The following is a 22,794-nucleotide window of genomic DNA, read 5'->3' on the forward strand; positions in this document are numbered from 1 at the left end:
GGCAGCAAGATTCAAACAATATAAAAGTTCTACGTATATTAAATAGTAACCTACAAAATCTTTAGATAAATTAAACAATAAATTAATGAGCATGACTAGGAATATAAAGCTACTTATAGAGTACAATTTAATATGCCAATTAAGTCAATGAAGCAAAATTCTTCAAAAACGTATCGGTTTTTTGGAGCCGAAAATGAAATCTCTCACTGCAAAGGAATACCCTCCCCAGTATCTGGGGGGATTGGAGGGGGATAAAGCCTAGTAAGAGCATTTTTGTTTTACATAATGCAAGTATACTGTGATGCCTGTAAAAGCTGCCAATGCAGAGCATACATCCCTTCCCCAAACAAAATTTCTGGATATACTACTGGGCAAGTGCTCAATTATGTTTTTGTTCAGAAAAATAATGAAGCAGAAATCAAACATCTATAGGGGAGAGTGCAGAAACTTTAAGAGACAAGTCATTAATTAACCTACCTGCCCCTTTTTAAATGGAGTCTATAAGCCTGAGAGAGGTTTGGGGCATCATCCCAGATTTGGAAACAATATTCCATGGTAGAACAGATTTGAGACTTGTACAGTAGTTGAGTGAGTAATTGTTCAGGCTAATCCTTAATAAAGATATGTGATCTCTATTGTCTAGAAATCTGAGCATCATTGAGGATGAGCATTCAAACAGAAGACTTTTTTGGGAGACATAATACAGGACTGAGTTTTAGAAGAACTCAAATCAACTAAGTTTTTTGGCCCATTGGCAAATTACCTGTAGATCAGCATTTAAGAAATTAGTGGTTGATATTCAAGAAGTTGAGGCTGTTTGTGCAGGACAACGTTTCTCAAAAAGGTGGAATGCAATGTGCTATCATGAGCAAAACCATGAATAGCATTTCCAATTAGAGAAAAACAGTGGGAGAAAGAACTGAACCTTGGGAAACAACAAAAATAATGGAGAAGTTAAAAAAAACAGCCATCTACCATTACCTACAGAGAGTAGTCAGGGAGAAAACTGCATACCCAAATGCAAATAAATAGTTAGCGATCCATTAGATGGGAGCTTGTTTAGAAGATCTTCATGTCAAACACAGAAGTCTTAGAAATGTTAAGAAATTGCCCAAGTTTCACCAAACCTTTCCATCAAATGTTGTCCAGGTAACAAAAGCCAATATATCATCAATGGATCAACACTGAAAGAATCCATATTGGCCATTGTTGAGGTTTTGTTGATGGAAAGTTTTGATATAGTTTAAGAGATTTTCGAAATGAAATCTTATTTTTTGGAACACATCCCCTTATCATGCCATTATATCTATGGAAAACTGCCTCTGAAACTTACAAAAAATTCTGTTTTCAGGAATGCATTTTTTTATAAATCAAGAAGTTACACTCTTTCCATATCAATATTCTGCATATCAAAACATTCTGCATATCTCTCAAAATGACCAATGATAACATTCACATAATGCAGCTGCATTCAGTGGTAAGGAAGGCTGCTGTTATTTTCTATTTCCATTCCAAATTTGATAGCTTAAATAAATTCAAGGCAGAACCAGACAAACATTTGGAATGAATGGATCAGTGAAATGGCTGGTAATGACAAAAACACAGTCTTGGCCATAAGCATCAATTATTACAGTTCAAACTTTAGTCTTTATATGCAATCTTTACGCTTCACAATACAATACAACAATACAATGTACAATACTTTACGCTACAATCTTTTGAATAATAATTTAATTTAAATATTATTTTATTTATACTGTAACTTAATTAATATTATAATAAGTAATTTAATTTTAGTTATTAATTAAATAAATCCAAAAATTCATTTAATAAATGTATAATTATGCCCTCAGACATACAGAATAGTATACCTTTATTTTTAAAATTCTTTACATTCAGCAAATTTTTTCTTGTGATTAGGAGGAGAAAAATTAGTAACTAATGTAAGGTACAAAGGAGAAGGATGAGGAGTAAACTGAACAACAGTGGAATTTTCAGGCTGAGATTTGGGGGGGGGGGGTTAACAGACTGGATCCCAGGATGTTTACATTTGTCAGCATGCTGTCAACCAATAAAATTAACTACCCACTTCCATTGTTGCAACAGACAGTTTGTTTGTTATTTGATTTTTAGGGGCATTAGCAACTAAGGCCATATTGCTCCGGGGATATGCGGTGGTTATTCCCTGACCTTTCCGTATTTGGTGGTCACGGGCTCGAACCCCGGTCTAATCAAGAAGCGTGTGCTATGCACTGCTGCTCCTGCCCACCTGGCTACGGAAGCGCCGCAACAGACAGTCTGGCAGAATTTAAGGGGCAGCTGGATTAGTATCTTATGGTCATGGGAAAAGTATAAGAGTAAATATTTGTTGTAGATACAAATTCCTCTCCCTGAACTGCAAAAACCTGGTTCCTTGCATCTTTTGGCCTACCAGTGTAAGTAGTATTAATAATATCAATAGTATTTGCCATACAGTGCAAGGAAACCACAGGCTTTTACTGCACTTGCCAAAAAAAAAAAAAAAAGTAGATACGAAAATACAAATTACGTGCTTCTCTCCTCACATAGGCAACTATCCAGTTGATCTTTGAATTTATTCAAACCATCAGCCTCAACTACCTGCAAAGGCAACTTGTTCCAGTAATCAATGATGCTGGCTAAAAGACAACTTTCTACAAGCTTATGTAAACCTTTCCCCCTGCAACTTAAATTCTTAGACCCTGGTCCTGGAAATCTTTATAACAGTGAAAATTCCACCTTCATTCATTTTACTAACCCCTTTCAGAGCCTTATAAACCTCAATTGGGTCACCTTTGAGGTCCTTCCATGCTCTGTAGCCCACATAATCTGAGTCTTTTCTTGTACATTTGCCCTTTTACTGATCTCACCATGCAAGTTTCCCTTCTTTGAACCCATTCAAGAAGCTCAACATCTTTTTCCAGATGAGGTCTCCATTTGTGAATATAGTATTTCAACTGCGGTCTTAAAATTACTTCATGCAGTGGGATTATGACATCCCTATCTCTACAGGATACTGTTTGATAAATCGAAAGAACACCATGGGCTTTCCTGGTTGCGTATTTACATTTCTCAGAAAACTTTATATCTGCCCATATCATGGCTCCCAGATCCCTTTCTTCCTCTGTTCCTTTTAATTCAATCCCACCAAGTGTATAATTTATTTTTCAATTGCTATTCCCCAAGTGTAAGACCTTGCATTTTGCTGCATTAAAACATAGCTACAAATTTTCTGACCATTTCTGAAGTCTGTTCAAGTTATCCTGAAGGAACACTGCTTGGCACTGATTATTAATGACTCGACCAATCTTTATGTTGTCTGCAAATTTTGACACCATGCATTCTATCCGTTCATCATTGTTGTTTATGAAAATCAGTAACAGCGGTCCGAGAACCCTTGGGGTACCCCACTTCTGATGTCACACCAATCTGAAGAATTCTTCTCTTCTTGGTGATTCCCTTCTACTTTTGACTCTCTCTCTCTCTCCTCTCTCTCTCTCTCTCTCTCTCTCTCTCTCTCTCAGGGTAACTCGGAAATTTTTTTTTTTTTTTGGCTGGTGCAGCATAAGCCTCAGGCTTCCTTGCACCATGTAGCTAATAATAATATTCATTAAACACAATGTTCTGCTGCTCTGCAGCAATCCGGCTTAGAATCTTTCCATTAATCCTAACATGTTCCAGTTTATGCAGAGTCAAATGCTTTGCTAAAATCCAAATAAAAAACTTTTCGAAATTGTTCCCTACATCCAGCACACGAATAACTGACAAAATAGCCTAAGTAGTTAAACATGATTTTCCCATTAAAAAAAAAATGTGTGTCCTACAGAATGCCATATCAATCTAAATGTCCTTGGATTGCAGTCTTATCCATTGCATCTAAGATTTTCCCTACTACTGAAGTCAGACTAATTGGTCTGTAGTTACCAACTTCACTCTTAGAAGTGCCTTCACGATTGATGATACGTTGGCACTTCTCCAATCCAAAGGAATCTCCCGAGTCCAAAGATGTCCTCATAATTAACTTCAATGGTTCAATAATCTCCCTGATGGCCTCCCTCAAAATTACTGGAGATATGCTATCAACTCCAGGAGCCTTACTTGTGTTTATGCTCAAAAGTTTTTGTAGTAAACAGTCATCTGTAATTTCAAAATCACTAATTTCATGTGGCTCAGCCTCACCTCAGCACGAAGGGTTTTTCATTAGTAAAGAAGACTTATGCAAAATATCTATTCAATTTATCCGCAACATAAGCTGGATTATGATGTTGCTGGGTTATGTTCTCACACCCAGAACACAAGGGTCCGATCTGATCTGCTTTCTTCTTCATTGTAATCACATACGTGAAAAATTCTGTCTCCATCCTTTGCTCTTTTAGCCAATACTTTTTCATACACAGCCTTGGCTTCCCTGACTTTATTTATGACACTATTATAGATGAACTTGTACCTGTTGTAGGCTTAAGTACTTTTCATCGCTCTGTAGTTATCCCATGCTATCTTTTTCTGCTCTATCTGACTGGCCAGCTCGGCATGCATCCATTTCAGCATCCTCCTCCTGCAGTATGTATGCATTCATGGCTTCTGTGATTTCTGTTTTCAAGTTATTCCAAAATTCAAATGTATTCGTCCTCACTCTGCAATCTGCCCAATTAATTACAGCCATAGAACACCTTAAATTGTCAAAGTCTCCTCTTCCGAAATTAAAAACCGTGCCTTTACCTTTAACTATTGCAACATCTGTCTTCATCTTCCAACTGACAATTGTGTGATCACCACCTGAGAATGGTTTCTGTACTTCAAGTCCTGTGATGTCATTTGATTCATGAGTAATGATGAGGTCAAAAATATTCTCTAACATGCTGTTACAAATAATCTTCTAGTTTATGAAAAAAAAAAAATTCTCCGTAGTGAGTTTCCTTCCTACTTATTCTAACAATTTGGGGCAGATTGAAGTCATCTATAATAAGACATTCATGCTTGCTTGCCTGTTCCACCTACATGTAGAAACATTCGTCATATTCTTCACAATCTTCTGGTCTGTAGATTTACTCCCACTCTATTATACCTTTGCTTCCAACTAACTCACACCACACAGATTCTATGCTGGCCGACATAACTGCAGACTCAGAAAAGGCTGTTTTTGCACTCAGGCTGCTTTTGGTAAGAAGAATGAACCCACCACCCCTCCTCTGTCTTTTTTAAATACATTATACATACTGTAGTGGAACTCGTCATCCACTTGGAAACACATTTCTGTTAGCCCAATTATGTCTGCATTAGTTGTTCTAATCAGGAGTTCAAATTCAGTCATTTTATTGACAACACTCCTGACATTACACAGTTAAGACTAAGTACAGTTGGAACATTCTTAAACAAACTTCCATATAGCGAAATTTTCTATGTAGTGAACTTTTTTGATTTTCTCCCTGGTCATTACATTGAAAATAGTTTCCATATAACAAAGAAAATTTACATATAATGAACTGATTTTGAGAGAGCTGGGTACGCATTGTTTGCACTTCTGACCTTTAGGCAATAAAGCTGATGCTGTAGAAAGCACGAATTAAGAGCTAAAAGGATTAAGCGTTAATCCCTTTAGCTTTTAATAGCTAAAGGCGTTAAAATTCCACAAATTAAGAGCAAAAACATTTTACAATTTAATGGTGCCTGTAAAACCCTGCAGGAGGAAACTGGCCAACCACAGCGCAGCATAGAAAAAGATGGAAAAGTTTGGGAGAGGCCTTTGCCCAGTAGTGGGTCAGCAATGGTTTAAAAGAAGTAAAACCTATACAACTTATACACTACTATGCCGAGAAGTCCCGCTGGTCAGCTGTTCACAGCCATTGGCAAAGATTAAGGCATATTCCCAATATGCCTTAATCATCGTGGGCATTGGCTCTGGTCAACCTATTTTCTACTGTAAGCATCCTATTAGAGAATTAGGAGAGAGTGATTTTCCTTTATCTCGGAAATTCATCTTTTGTTTTGAGGAAAGGAGTCATCAACACTTTCACTAAATTTCACCTGCCTCTGTTTACATGGTAACTAAAAGCGTTCCCTAATTTCAGCTTTGTGTTAACTGCTTTGCAAGTAACCTTACAGTGTCTAAGAGGAAATCCTTGAGTGTAGTGTGAAAAAGTGGAAGTGCTTAATAGTGTAGATCGTGGCATTAAAAAAACAAATTGATTTAAATTTTGATGTCCCTGCCAGTAGTGTGTCAACCATTCTGAAAAATCTGTTTCGATTCTCAAACTGTTTGAGGAAACGTGATCCAGTCGGAAGCATGCGAACTTATGCCTTTGGGAAGATGTAGATAAAGTGGTTTTTAAGAGGATGAAGTTGATTCGAGACCAAAACATGCTGATATCGAGGCTATTAATAAAAGAAAAGGCTATGGAGTACACATCTTTTCTGGGGCACAAAACATTCCAGGCCAGTTCTGGTTGGCTGAACAAATTTAAAGAGCGTAATAGCTTGCTCGAAAAAGTTATTTCTCATGAAAGTGGAGTTGCAATCGAAGAAGACTATACCCATTGGAAAGAAACAGTTTTGAAAACAATTATGGAGAACTACGAATCCAAAGACATATTCAACATTGCTGAAACATGTCTATTTTTTTTAAAATTTTTTCTGAACAAGACACTGACTTTTAAAGGTGATAAATGTTTAGGTGTTAAAAACAGTAAGGAAAGAATTACACTCTTGTTTGCAAATATGGCTGGTAATGAAAAACTGAAGCATTTGGTAATAGGCAAAAGTAAATAACCCCGATGTTTCAAAGCAGTAAAGTCGTTAGAGTTGGACTACAACAAAAAACCTTGAATGACAAGCGAAATTTTTGGGTGGATTTTAAAATTTCGATAGAACGATAATGAAAGAAAACAAAAATCATTTAGATTATCGACAGCCGCCCTGCCCACCTTCACTCGGTAATTTCAAAACTGTCTCTGAGGTTGTCTTAACTGCAGCCAATGGACCAAGGCATTATCAAGAATTTGAAAATGCACTATGGAAGGCACATACTGAAAAAAATTATACCGAGAATAGAAACCAGTCAACCTATAGATTTGTGAATGTGCATATCAGAGTTGGTGAAAGTGTGGAGTCAAGATGTAATGGAACAATGATTAAGAATTGCTTCACAAAAGCAGGTTTTGCGAAAATGCTAATTAACAGAGATGAGAAGGATGAACTACTAGAAGACATTGAGCAATCTTGGGAAGGTTTGATCAGTGGAGATATTGTTCTTGACGAATTTTTAGGAGTTGATGATGTCATTGTAGCTGAATATCTGAGTTACTCCAATATTTTGGAGCGTATTTAAAGAACTAGTGACAATATCGATGATGAGTTGGATGAAAATGAGGGCAGTATTAAACCTTTCAAACAAATGTTGGGAGCAATTGAAACTTTGCATCGAGGTCTTCAGTGGGAAGAAAATGTAACAGAAAATATATCTGATTGTTTAAACAAATGCAAACATTTTTATGAACAGTGTACAGTAGAATCCATTGTACAACAAAAAATAACCAAATATTTTAAGACGTAATTCTTAAACGTGTATTAATAAATTGTGGGTTTCATATCCATGTAAGTAGTCATTTCTTAATATGTATGTATTAAGTATTCCCATCTTTTACTATATTTCTGAATTTACAGTATTTTTCATTGTTGAAAAGGTCATATTCCTTTATAACAAAATTTCTGTATAACTAATTTTTTCAAGGGAACAATTGATTTCGTTACATAGAGGTCCGACTGTACTCTTCTACAGTTTACTACCTTGATATACACACTTGAAATTATTTAGGCTTGTTTCCCTATCTTTATCTTCCCACTCATATTAAATGTTGCTACCCTCTGAACATCTTTCCAACATTAGCTGTTGCAGAAACAGTCAAATATTGTTAGTTGAGTGCAAGCATTAGTCTGACCCATATTATCAGATAAATGCATATAAATGTTACCCTTCTCCCCCTAACTAACAGTTTCCTCGGACCCTTAAGTTATCCTCAGTGATACTGGCAAAACTCCTTGCACCACCTTTGTTCAAATGAACACCATCTCAAAATACATTCATTCTACCTACAAATGTGGGTCATGCTGATAAAAATATCTCCCCTAGAGCCCTGCAAATTCCCAAGTCTTGAGTTAATCCACAAGGCTTTTGGTATAGAATCCCTCCTGTCATATGTGGGCACAACTGCAGACACTACAAATTCTGATCTAAATTGTGTCATTTTTTTCAGCGTGGTCCTGAATTTATCCAGCAAACTGTTGGGGAATTTTTGTTTAATATTGTTAGTCCCCATATGAATAACAATGCTCTCTTTACCTCTCCCCTTAAAATTTGACAATCTGTTTGCAATATCATCAACTGTTACTCCCGCAGACTGGTTCTGGCCCACTTATTTTGATTACAAAAAATTTTACCTGTTTTCCCAGACAACAGAATTTCCCAATAAACTTAGATTTCTTCAACCAGAGCAGTATGCACTTGACTATTCCTTTCTGGTACTCAAATCAGGGATGCATCACTTGGCAGGCGAAGAAAATGTAATTGGGAGCTCCCTGGCAAGCTCCTAGTTCCATTTGTTTTTAGGGCACGCACTTGTTTCTTCAGTGACTCAAATTCTTCTCATAATGCTCCAAGTTATAATTTGAGATCTGTAAACTTCTTACATCAGTTGCAAAGAAAAGATGAAAACGGGATTCATCAGACCAAGCAACAGATTTCTACATGTCAGTGATCCAGTGTTGTAATGACATGCACATTAAAGGCAAAGCTGTTTGTGACTTACAGTAAACACGAATACCCATTACAGCCTTAGCCCATAGGAGCTAATATCTGTTGCACAGTTCATGTGGATATTGGTTTTACTATTCCTGCATTATACTGCATGATAGGCTGCGACATATGATGCTCATCATGGGCATTGACCGCACATTGTCTCACCTGCTTCACAGGTGCCTAGTCTCCGAATGATGCAATTTGAAAAAACTAAATCCTTTCTTTGTAAGAGCATCCTTCTGTTCCTGCCAATCTCATTTCCCCTTCTCTTCACCCATTCCACCAAATACACATCCTTCCTAAATTGAGGCCACAAGATGCAGCCTAACTGTAGCCTTGTGTAGCAGGATAATCACCTCTTTGCTCCTGCTACCAAAATTCTTGTATATCATGGACAAAACCCCATCAGCTATCCTGGCAGCCTGTCTGCACTGCTCAAAGAACTTCATATCTGACTGCACAATTACCCCCAGGTCTTTTTCATTTTGTTATATACCAAATTTGATTAATAAAAACACGGACTAACAGACTATTTCTACTTATTCATTAGCACTTTACAGATAGATATAAGGGGGAGAAAAAGAAAAAAAAAAGACCTGTTATTACTTTGAGGCAATAAAAAAAATAAATAAATGGTATTAATATTTTTTCTTGCCAGCATTTCTCCACAGTATTCCAGTTTGAATGCAGTTTGACACTTTTGTTCCATGATGTGCATTTTACATAAATCCATAAATGTTTGAAATCAAAATTTCAGTATCCATGCTTAAAACCTCTGGATGACAAGTTTTCTTTATGTCACCACAAATTCTTGCTTTCTATAGCAGCATTAGTTCTAATAATTGCCTAAAGGGAGCAGGTGTAAGCAATGTGTACCCAGTTGAATTCAGCAAGCTTAATTTATTATTATTATGCTAGGAGTTTAGTAAATAAATTTGATGAATTTGAGGTATTGCTCAAAACATCAAAGGCAGATATTATTGGAATATCAGAGACGTGGTGTCACACAGATATAAGGAATGCAGAACTGGAATTTGGGGAGTACAACATCTACAGAAAGGGTTGACAGGATAAGAAGGGAGGAGAGGTTATGCTATTAGTTAAGAAACACATAAAATCCAAGGAAGTGAAGCCAGTCGACATCGCTGGACAGTAAAGTGTCGAGTCAGTTTGGTGTGACATAAGCATTGGGAGATCAAAATTGAGAGAAGGAGTGTGCTATAGGCCTAATGACTCTGATGAGTATAATAAGAAACTGTACAGGGAAATAGAGTGGGCCAGTATATCAGAGAGTCTTATAATGGGGGATTTTAATTTCCCAGATATTGACTGGAATTTGGGGGCTGGTCACTCACACACTAGCAAGGCTTTTGTGGATTTATTGGATGATTGTTTTCTATATCAGCATGTTCGGGAGGCAACTAGAGGAAGTAATACTATTGATTTGATTATCAGTAGTGATTCTTCATGCATTAAGAATCTACAGATAAAGGAACCACTAGGTGGCAGTGATCACAGTGTGCTGAAATGGGATTTACTCAAAGAGGTAACTACCATTAGGGGTAAAGGGAAGGGTTATTGCTTCCGTAAAGGCGACTACGATGGACTGAGACAGTATTTAAATTCTATACAGTGGGACCAACTGATGATGTTACCAACAGCAAATTCAAAATGGAAAACATTCAAAGAACTTATCTTGGAAGCTACTAGGCTTTACATACCAACTAAGAAATATTGTTCAGGGTTTAGGCCTAAATGGATGTCAGATGAACTAATGAGACATATGGCAGAGAAGAAAAATGCATGGGATACATACAAATTAACACATAACACAGAAGCCTATGATAGTTGATCTGTAACCAAGTTACAAAGGAGGTTAGGCAGGTGAAGGCCGATTACGAGAAATCTTTGGCAAGGGATGCAAAGAAAAACAGCAAAGAGTTCTTTACTTATGTAAACTCTAGAAGGAAGGGGATGAATCAGATTGGTCCACTTGATATTGATGGGTCAACTGTTGATGATCCTGCTCAGGTAGCTAACAAACTAAATTAATATTTTGCATCGACATTCACACATGAGGAGTTATTCAGCGAGGGGAATGCCAGAGGTGTATTCAACTCTGGCAGTAAGCTAGAGAATCTTGTAATAACTGAGAGTAAAGTGCAGAGCAAATTGTTGAAGATTAACACAAGAAAGGCACCTAGGGTGGATGGGATCTATCCAGTTATATTAAAGAAGGCAGCAAAGGAAGTAAGCAAACCCTTAGCCATAATTATGAGAGCTTCCTTGGACTCAGGGGAGGTACCCACAGACTGGATATGTGCAAATGTGACCCCAATTCACAAAGGAGGATCAAAGGCTGACACAAGTAATTATAGACCTGTGAGTTTAACTTCTGTTCCAGGAAAATTAATGAAGGCACTGGTTAAAGATGCACTGCAGGATTATCTAGACAAGACTTCAGTTATAGCTCGGACACAGCATGGTTTTGTTAAGGGGAAGTCTTGCCTGACCAATTTGATTGGATACTATGATGCAGTCACAAAAGAATTGGATGCAGGGAATAACTTTGATATTATATACTTGGATCTTGAAAGGCTTCTGATACTATTGCACATGAAAGACTGCTGCACAAATTGGAGGCAAATTGCTGCTATGGATAAAGGGGTGGTTGAGGGGGAGAAGACAGAGAGTGGTAATCAATGGACACTGCTCATCGTGGACTAATGTTATTAGTGGAGTCCCTCAGGGTTCAGTGTTGGGTCCATTATTGTTTTCTGTATTTATAAATCATATTGATGATGGTATATCAAGCTTAATGTCCAAGTTTCCAGACGATACAAAGTTGGCATGGTTGTCAAGGACACTACTGACACTATGCTGCTGCAACAGGATCTGGAAAGGTTGAGCAGATGGGCTGAGAGGTGGCAAATGAAGTTTAACATTGACAAATGTAAAGTACTACATATGTGAAACAGCAACCCCAGAGCAACGTATCAACTCTGTGGTACTACACTGACAGTGGTAGAGAATGAAAGGGACCTGGGGGTGGTTGTGCAGGCAGATATGAAGTTCTCTGAGCAGTGCAGATGGGCTGCAAGAGTAGCTCATGGTGTATTGTCAATGATATATAGGAATTTTTCTAGCAGGGATAAGGAGGTGATTATTCCCTTGGTCAGGCCACACCTCAAGTACTGTATACCGGTCTGGAGGCCTCATTTCAAAAATTATATAGAGCTGCTGGAATGAGTACAGAGAAGGGCAACAAGATTAGTGAATGGAACAAAGGGTTGCTCTTACGAAGAAAGGCTTAAGTTTTGCAAATTACAGTGTCTGGAGACTAGGCACCAGCGAGGTGATCTGATAGAGGTGTATGAAGCCTTGAATGGTTTGAGCATGCTCAATGGTAATGGGATTCTTCCTCTTGCTCAGAATAATCTGCTGAGGGGGCATAACTTCAAATTGAGGAAAGACAGATGTAGGACAGACGTGCGGAAATTTGACTTTAGCCAGCGGGTGGTTGGTTGGTGGAACAGACTTCCATCCCTTGTCGTGGATGGTTGATAGCCTAAATAAGTTTAAGGCTCCGCTGGACAGGTATTTCGAACTAACAGAGGGGTGAAGTGGAAGTGGTTTTTTTTTGGCTGATGCTGCATAAGCTTGCTTTCTTGCAAGAAATGCCTCTACTAATGCTAATGCTAATGCTAATTAGCCATATGGTGCAAGGAAGCCTGAGGGTTATGCTGCACCAGCCAAAAAAAAAATTTTCTGGATTACTCTGAGAGAGAGTTTGTTTTTTGGTTTTTAGGAGCATTAGCAACTAAGGCCATATTGCTCTGGGGATATGCGGTGGTCATTCCCTGACCTTTCCACATCCTCTATATTTGGTGGTCATGGGATCGAACCCCGGTCTAATCAAGAAGCGTGTGCTATGCACTACTGCTCCGGAGGTGGCACCCTGAGCAAGAGAGAAGTAGAAGGTAATCACCAAGAAAAATAAGAATGATGATATCCAGCTCAGGACCCTTTTTTGAGGTAAGCTGTGGGATTAGCACAAGAAGTGATGCTGCTGTCCACAAACTATTATTAAATGCACTCCTATTATGGTATTAATATTTTTTCTTGCCAGCATTTCTCCACAGTAGTCCAGTTTGAATTCAGTTTGACACTTCTATTCATATTGAGCATTTTACATAAATTCATAAATGTTTGAAATCAAAATTTCAGTATCCATGCTTAAAACCTCTGGATTACAAGTTTTCTTTATATCACTACGAATTCTTGCTTTCTACAGCAACAGCAGTTCTAATAATTGCCTAAAGGGAGGAGGTGAGAGCAATGCGTACCCAGTTCAGTGACATCTGTACTTACCTTGGCAATCGGCAAGCTTAATAGTGGGGGATTAACACAAGAAGCGATGGCACTGTCCACACACTATTATTGTATACACTCCCATTAACTTACATGGTTCATTTAGGCTACCTGTAGTTGCTGGTCCCAGGTAAGCATGCCACCTATGTTCTACATTTGTGTGCACCCTTAGACATTAAATCTAATATGACTTTATCAATATCATTAATAAAAACAACAACAGGCCCAGCACTGAACCCCGGGAGACTCCACTAAGAACATTAGTCCATAAAGAGCAGTGTCCATTAATAACCACCGTCTTCTCCCACTCAACCATCTTTATCCATAGCAGTAACGTTTCCTTAATGCCACACTGCTCCAGTTTGTACAGCAGTTTTTCATGTGCAACAGAATCAAAAGCTTTCACAAATCCAATTACAAGGGGTGTCTGAAGGATTTATTTGAGGGGTCCAGTAACATGTTACTTTCAACAGTCCCCTTTGGAATCAATACACTTTGTCACCAATTGTGCAATATGTTCATGCCAGCTATGAAGAAATTTTACTCTTGAGCCACCAGGAATGCATCCACTGCAACATCACTGTCGGTGGGAAAATGAATGCCAGTAAGGTGTTTTTCCAAATTAGGAAATATGTGAAAGTCTGATGGTGTCCAAGATTTCAAAGCTGCACCGATGCAGTGCAGCAATGGCAAAAACAGACGTGTCATCACGCACAATGCCCTGATGTAACAAGACTCCTTTGCCAAGTTTTCCCTGCTGTTTGTCTTTGATGTTTTCATGCAAAAGTCTCACATGGTCTCCATTATATGCCCCTGCGACTGTCTAGCCTTTGTGAAGGCGGTTGTAAAAAACACGAGAGAGTGCTTTTACAGGGAAAGGATACACTTAAATAGAGGTTTGTTATTTGGTTTTTAGGAGCATTAGCAACTAAGGCCATATTGCTCCGGGATATGCGGTGGTCATTTCCTGACCTTTCCGCATCCTCCGTATTTGGTGGTGACGGGTTCGAACCCCAGTCTGATCAAGAAGCGTGTGCTACGCACTGCTGCTCCTTCCCACCTGGCTACGGAGGCGCCTACCTTAAATAGAGGTACAAGAGAGTACAGCCGAAGGCAGCTTGGAAAGCAAAACGGCGGAGATTTGAAGCCCTGTTGTAGATCATCATGGAACAAATAAATACATGGGCTGTGTCAGGGAAACTAAGAGTAAGAACAGATGCATGCTAAATAAATTCAATAAATTTGAAATACTGATTTAGTCATCAAATGTAGACATTGTAGGGATATCAGAGATGTGGTGTCACTCATGTACTTGGAATTCAGGAATGCTTTTGATATTTTGTACATAAAAGACTTCTGTATAAACTGGAGCAATGTGGCATCAAGGGCAAGTTACCTATGGATAAAGGGCTGGCTGAGTGGAGGAAGACAGCGTGGTTATCAATGGGCACTGATCTTTGGAGACTAATTTTATTGACTGATTCCCTCAGGGTTCAGGTGCTGGACCCATTGTTGTTTTTAATATTTATTAATGATATTGAAGAAGGCTTAATGTCTAAATCTGCAGATGATATAAAGGTTGTCAGGGTGGTTAATGACAGTATTCACAGTAAAATACTGCAACAAGATCTAGGAAAATTAGTAGATGGACTGAGAAATGCAGTTGAAGTTTAACTTTAACAAATGCAAGGTGCTGCATATGGGCAGCAGTAATCCCAGAGAAATTTATCAACTGCAGGGAGATCAGATTGAGGTGTTTACGACGTTGAATGATTTTAGTAAACTAAATGTTGATGACATTCGTCCTCCTGCTGAGACTGGGGGGGGGGGGCATAAACTGAAGTTGAGGAAGGATAGTTGCAGGACAGATGTACGGAAGTTTGCTTTCAGCCAGTGGGTGCTTCACTGCCGGAGAAAACTTCCATCTGTCGTTGTGGATGTCAGTGGTTTAAATAAATTCAAGAAAGAACTAGACAAATTCTTGGAGGATAGTGAGGACGAAGTGTGTAGTTTTTTTTGCTATATAAGCTTGCTTTCTTGCATCATTTGCCACTATAACTACTACTACTCAGACATAAGAGTATAGAATTTGAATATGGGGAGTACAATTTGTACTTAAGGGATGGAGGGGATGGATATAATACTAGTTAAGAAGCATATTAAATGGCCCTCTATCCAGTTAACGGGGCTTAGAGGGGAACAGGTATCCTGTGTGTTATCAGACACTCAGCCTAAAACACTGATGGATCCAATATCTCTCTATTATAGAAGATTTAGGAGAAGTCCGGTTGGCCTGCCTCCCTAAAATCCACTCATGCACACCTTCTCGATGGTAAGCCCTGTTACGTCACTTAGGTGGCAACGAACGTGTAGAGTGGTTCTCTTCAAGACGCCTGGTCAGCGTGAAGAGGAAAAGACCAAACCCTCCAGCAATGAGAGCACAACAATACAAATGGCCCTCAGTCCCCAGCAGCTTTCACTCTCCCTCTTACGGCAGCAAGAGGATCAGAGTGGAAGCAGAGGGTGCTAAGAATCTCTGGGTACGACCAGGCTGCCATGCACGGAAATTGAACTTGGCCTGTTATAACATACGATCACTCATCGGTGAAGACAGGATATTAGAGCTGGAAAAAGGAATTCGAAAATGTGAATTGGAATATCATCGGTTTGGCTGAAACAAGAAGAAGAAATGAATCACTTATAAGTTTATCAAGTGGAAATCTGCTGTACACCAATGGAAACAGTGAAAGGAGTGAAGGTGGAGTTGGGTTTCTGGTCCATAAAGATTTTAAAAACAACATTTTGGAATTCAAAAGTACATCACCAAGGGTGTAAAGACTAATACTCAAGATTTCTAAGAGGTACAAGCTAAAGATTATAATGATTTATGCACCAACATCGAGCCATGATGATGAAGAGGTTGAAGAAATGTACACTGAAATTGAGAGTCTTCTAGATGAGCAGAAAACCCACTACACTATTATTATGGGAGACTTCAATGCTAAGGTTGGAAAAAGGCAAAACAGTGCAGAAAGAGGAACTATAGGAAATTTTGGAATTGGTGAAAGAAATAAAAGAGGTGAAAGACTTGTGGAATTTGCAGAATCTCAAGGAATGTCAGTAATGAACACTTTTTTCAAGAAAAGGGTGAACAAAAAGTGGACATGGAAGAGTCCAAATGGATTAACAACTAATGAAATTGACTTCATCCTCACTAACAGAAGATATATTGTGAATGATGTTACCGTCCTGAATAAGGTAAATGTTGGAAGTGATCACAGAATGGTAAGATGTAAACTTGATATAGATGTAGGAAAGGAAAGGAAAAAACTGACTCTAGTAAATAATACAAAGGTCTTTGAAATAACAGAGGAGGAGAAAAAGCAGTATGTACTGGAACTTAAGAACAAGTTTGAGCTTCTGCAGACTGCTCAGGACCAAGATATCGACGAGGAATATTACAACTTTCTGAAAGTGATAAGCCCAAGAAACCTATAAGGAAACAGAAATCCAAAGAAGAAAAAATTAGTCAAGAAACACTTGTCATGATGAACCAAAGACGACAAATGAAGAGCAAGAAAAACACTGACAGGGAGAAAATTGAGTATACTGAGTTATGCAAAGCCATTAGAAAGAGACTCAGAGAGGACATAAGAAGATTTAACACAAAAGTAGAACAAGCATTAAGGGAAAACAAAGGATTTAAATCAGCAGTAATACAGAAAGACAAATGATACTGAAACTGAAGAATAACGATGGTGTACTTATAAACAGCAGAGAAGGCATAATTCAAATAGCAGAAGACTACTATAGAGAATTATACAAGGAGCAAGGGAATGATACCAGCAGTGGGGAAGATGGATTGCAAAGTAGCAACACATACGACATACCCGATATTCTTCCTGATGAGGTAGAACATGCATTGAAGAAAATGAAGAATCGGAAAGCCCCGGGGGAAGATGAAATTACTGTAGAGTTGTTAAAATTGGGAGGAAGAGACATAATACAAAAACTGGCAAGGCTCTTCACAAAGTGCATTAGAAAAGGTGTGATGCCTAAGCAGTGGAATAATGCAATCATAGTTTTGCTGCATAAGAAAGAAGATAAATCAGAAATTGGAAATTATAGACCAATTAGCTTGTTATCCCATATCTACAAGTTGTTCACAAGGGTCATTACTAACAGATTAGAAAGAATACTTGATGAGAATCAACCGAAAGAGCAAGCTGGCTTTAGGACAGGATTCTCAACTATGGATCACCTTCACGTAATATCACAGCTAATGGAGAAAGCAAATGAATATAAAACATCATTATGCCTGGCATTTGTGGATTATGAAAAGGCATTTGACTCCATACAGCATGAGGCAATGTTTCGGGCACTGGAAAGACAAGGCATAGATACTCCATATATTATGATTTTGAAGAAAATATATGAGAGTGCTACATCCTTTATTAGACTAGACAAAGACAGTAGCAAATTTAAAATCGAGAAAGGAGTTCGACAAGGAGACACAATATCTCCGAAGCTGTTTACTGCTGCCCTTGAGGAAGCTTTCAGAAGATTAGACTGGTCGCAGAAAGGAGTCAATGTGAACGGAGAGTACCTAAACCATTTACGATTTGCAGATGACATTGTGGTCATAAGCCACGATCCCAAAGAATTAGAGGAAAATCTTAATCAGTTATGCACAGTTAGTAAGGATTTTAGACTAAAGATGAATATGGCTAAAACAAAAGTAATGATGAACAAGTATGCCACAGAAAGGGAAATAATGATTGAAGGAGCAGTAATTGAAAAGGTGGAGTCATATACTTATCTGGGACAAGTTATTAGCTGTAATAATGATAAATGGCTGGAAGTCAAGAGAAGAATAAATTTTGGATGGATAGCATTCAGGAAATATAGTCACATACTGAAGGGCAATATCCCAGTTTGTCTGAAACGTAAAATAATGAATCAATGTATACTCCCCACCATGACTTATGGAAGTGAAACTTGGGCACTCACCAAAAGAATGGAAGAGAAGCTAATAACTACACAGCGAAAATGGAACGAATTATATTGGGAATCAGACTGTTAGATAAGAATAGAAACACATGGATTAGGCAGCAAACTCAAGTAAAGGACATTCTTATCAAAACTAAAGAACTAAAATGGTCTTGGGCAGGACACATAGCTCAAAGACATGATGACAGATGGACTAAGAAAATAACAGAATGGTACCCAAGAGGAGCTAGAAGAAAACCTGGAAGACAAAGGCAGAGATGGATAGATGAAATTCATGAGTTTTTGAGTAGTAAATGGATGGCCAGTGCTCAAAACAGAAGGAACTGGAAAGTTGCTGGAGAGGCCTTCATCCTGCAGTGGATTGAAAATGGCTGATGATGATGATCCAGTTAACATGGGTGGTCAGTGCATTGTTGAGTCAGTTTGGTGTCATATGAGCACTGAGAAAACAAAACGAGAGTTGGAGTATTCACAGGCCCAATGATTGTGATGAAGTGAGCATTTTTTTTTTTTTTTTTTTTTTTGGCTGAGGCTTTATATGCCTGCTTTCTTGCATCATTTGCCAATACTAACACTAAAAGATCAAAATGTTTTCATAAATTACTAAGCTGTCTTTTGAATCTGGCATAAAAAGGGAAATGCCTTGTTTTAAACACAGAGTTATAAAAAGTTAGTAATATATTTGGCAAGCCCAGTATCACGTTTATGGGTGAAACTGTTTGGTGTGGCGATTGCCTGGAAGCGTGCTTCCTGTTGTGTCTTGCCCATTAAGTGTGGTATAGTTGGCAAATGGCATGGAGTTGAGTTTGAACTGTGCCCATTAGCATTGCCTGAAGCTATGAACTTGATGACCAATGTGGCCCTTCTGTACAAATATACACTAACTATCCTGTGGGAGTACTGTGGATATGGACTGTGCTAATATCTGCATGACAACAATCTACACCGATGAGCCAAAACATTATGACCAGCGAGTTGTTATGCAAATTGAAGCAACCGCACGCAGGTGACCTGCGCGGGTCAGGACATGGTATAAAAAAACACCTGATACTGAACTCCATTAATCAGTGTTACTCTTGTTCTTCAGATGGGAAAGGCAGCGGACTTAAACAAGTTTGACAAAGGCCAAACTGTAATGGCCAGATGACTGGGTAGAGCATATCCAAAACGGCACAGCTGGTGGGGTGGTCACAATCAGCCATGGTTAGTACCTATTGAAAGTGGTCCGAGGAAGGAAACCCACAAACCGCCGGGGAAGTGTTGGATGACCACAGCTCATTGATGCTTGAGCTGAGCGAAGGCTTTCCCAGATGGTACGTGGCAACAGAAGGGCGACTGTGGCGCAACTAGTCGGTAATTGGAATGCTGGTGGCAGGAGTAATGTGTCAACACACAGTACATCGAACCCTGCTGAAAATGGGACTGAGTAGCCGCAGGACGCTCTGAGTGCCCACGCTAACCACAGTTCACTGGGACAGCGCTTACAATGGGCACGCGAGCATCTAAATTGGACATTGAGTGAATGGAAAAAGAACTTCTGGTCCGATGAATCACGTTTTCTGTTGCACCATGAGGACAGCTGGGTACGTGCGTGCTGTTTACCTGGGGAAGTGATGGCGCCTGGATGCACCATGGGACAAAAACGAGCTGGTGGAGGTGGTGTCATGGTTTGGGCAATGTTCTACTGGGATACCTTGGGTCCAGTCATCCATGTGCTGGGCACTTTGACATCTACCACCTACCTAAACATCATTGCTGACCAGGTACACCCATTCATGGCAACGGTCTTCCCCTCTGGCGGTGCAGTCTTTCAGCAAGATAATGCACCATGCCACACCACCCGGATTGTTCTAGACTGGTTTGCAGAACATGAGGAAGACTTCCAGGTATTGCCCTGGCCTCCAAATTCCCGAGACATCAATCCCATCGAGCATCTGTGGTTTGTGCATCTGATCTGCAGCGTCTCAACCATGGACCTTACAGAAGTTAAAGGATCTGCAGGTTACATGTTGGTACCAGATACCACAAGACACATTTAAAAATCTTGTAGCATCCATGCCTCGAAAGGTGAGAAGAAAGAATTGCTTGTTTCATGACACGAGGGTAAGTAGTTATATATTATATGCACAAATTAAAATATAACACTAAAAATTATTTAGTAAGTTTCAGTAAAACGTTCTTTTAGCACTTACCTTATTCCATTGATAGCTACATCAACCTTTTCCCCAATAAAATATCTATCTCTTGCAAACACAAATACATCATCGAATAAGTCTGCTAAACGCCCTCTTCTTGTCAGTGTTACCAGAAACAAAATTGGACACCTTAGAAAACTAGGAAAATTTGATAGATTTCGCCGTGCTTCTCGTTCTGACTCTAAAGCTTCCTGATAAGTTAATCCAGGTCGACCAGACAGGGAACAAGTCCAAACCAAGCTGTTACATAATATCACACGTTCGAAGAAAGTCCTAGGGAAGGGAAAAAAGGAAAAATTTAATGTTCACAGGGCATTACACCTAAGGATCATTAATAAAAAGTAATAAATAATAATTTAGGAAGGATATATAACAGAAAAAAATAAAATAAAATAAATAATAAAAGAAGGGTTATGTGCGATCTGGGAACATTCCACTTCTACATAGGCATATGTGCCATATTGCCTATCCATTCCTCTAATCAGTGTACAACAGCTAAAATAATATGCATTGTTTAGGCTGTAATAGTAGTAGTGGCAAATGATGCAAGAAAGCAAGCTTATTTAGTACCATCCAAAAAAAAAAAAACACCTACACACTTCTTCCAACCTTACCCTTCAAGAATTTATCCAGTTCTTGAATTTTTTCAAATCAGACATCCTTCAACTTGAATTTATGCTCCCTTGTGTGTACTCTCAGCAAGATGTAGGATGCCATTCACACTCAGCTTACTCAATTAATTCAAGACCTTAAACATATCAATCAGATCATCCCACAGGTGCCTAGTCTCCAGAAGCTGCAATTTGCTGAACTGAAGCCTTCCTAGATAACAGCATCCTTTTTTCCCCTTCATCAACCTGTTTGCCCTTCTTTGCACCTATTCCAGGAGATCTACATCCTTCCTAAAGTGAGGCCTCAAGGCTGTTTTGGCAGAATGTCTGCACTCCACAGAGAATTTGATATCTGACTGCACAATTATCCCCATATCTTTTCAGTTTCTATTACACAGTGCACCGCACAGTTCATAAGTTACTCTGGATTACTGTACCCATATGCATTACTTTGCATTTTCTATTTCTCAGCCCACTGAACCAATTTTCTTAGTTCTTGCTGTAGTAGCTCACCCTGATTACTGTTGTTAACCACCTAGCAACCTTTACTTACTCTAATCCTTCACCAATATTATTAATAAATATTGAAAACAACAATGGGCCCAGCACTGAACCCTGTGGGCCTCCACTGATAACATTAGTCCCCAAAGAGCAGTGCCCATTGATAACTGCTTTCTCTCTTCCTCCACTCAGCCATCCCTTTATCCATAGCAGTAACTTGCCCTTAATGCCACATTTCTCCAGTATATACAGTAGTCTTTAATGTGAAACAGTATCAAAAGCCTTCCTGAAATCCAAGTATATGAAATCACAATTATTTTTTAGCATCCAGTTACTTGGACACCACATCATAGTATCCTATCGGATTTGTTAGACAAGACTACCCCTTAACAAATACACGTTTTGAGTGCAGTATAATTGCATTCCTGTCCAGATGATCCTGCATTACTACTTTAATCAGTGACTCCATTATTTTCCATGAAACAGATGTTAAGTTAACCAGCATATAATTACTCATGTCACCTTCTGATTCCCCTTCATAAAGTAAAGGCTTGCTTACCTCCTTTGATGCCTCTCTTAATATCACTGGATAGATGCCATCCACCCAGGTTTCCTTTTTATATTCAACTTCAACAATTCCTTCTCTACTTTCCTTTCAGTCATCACAAAGTCATTTAGCTCCCTATTGGAATTCAATAAACTTCTGGCATCCCCTTCCATAAAGAATTCCTCATGTGTGAATGTAGATACAAAATACCTACTAAATTTGTCAGCAACTGAGGATAGTTAAGAACAGATAACTCATTGACAACAACTGGCCCAGTGTGATGCGATCCTTTTTTTTTTTCCTACTGTGAATACAGGGTTATCGAAAAAGGTGTCTGTGATTTCCCTTTTAATTATCTTCAGAAATATTTGATCGATTGCTGTGATCATAGCAGCAAACAGTGTGGTAACTCACTAAGTTTTATTTGACCACTGAACCGTGAGTGTGCACAGAATGACTCCTACACGCACTTCCTCAGTCAGTGTCAGTAAGATGGCCATGCAACAGAAAGCGCAGTGTGTGTGTTGTGGTATGCTGAGTTTCAATACTGATGTATGTAGGTATTGACTTTGCACTGTTATGACAGATTTAAATTCAGCGTACCACAACACACACACTGCTTTCTGTTGCATGGCCATCTTACTGACACTGACTGAAGCGGTGCGTGTAGGAGTCATTCTGTGCACACTCACGGCACAGCCAAGGTCATTGTTTAGGTGTCGAATAAAACTTAGTGAGTTACCACACTGT

The 22,794-nt window shown here is 38.9% G+C and overlaps 1 protein-coding gene across 1 annotated transcript in view; it reads right to left on the reverse strand.

The window, feature by feature from the left end:
• Positions 1-22,794, reverse strand: part of Acf (ATP-dependent chromatin assembly factor large subunit) — a 373,562-nt gene that overhangs the window by 323,979 nt on the left and 26,789 nt on the right. The window contains exon 2 of the mRNA XM_090376504.1: positions 20,383-20,658. Coding sequence (XP_090232630.1) covers positions 20,383-20,658 — 276 coding nt within the window. The remainder of the gene's footprint in view (positions 1-20,382; positions 20,659-22,794) is intronic.

This window comes from Mastigoproctus giganteus, chromosome 6, assembly GCF_048544385.1.
Source record: "Mastigoproctus giganteus isolate SK-2022 chromosome 6, ASM4854438v1, whole genome shotgun sequence".
NCBI lineage: Eukaryota > Metazoa > Arthropoda > Arachnida > Uropygi > Thelyphonidae > Mastigoproctus > Mastigoproctus giganteus.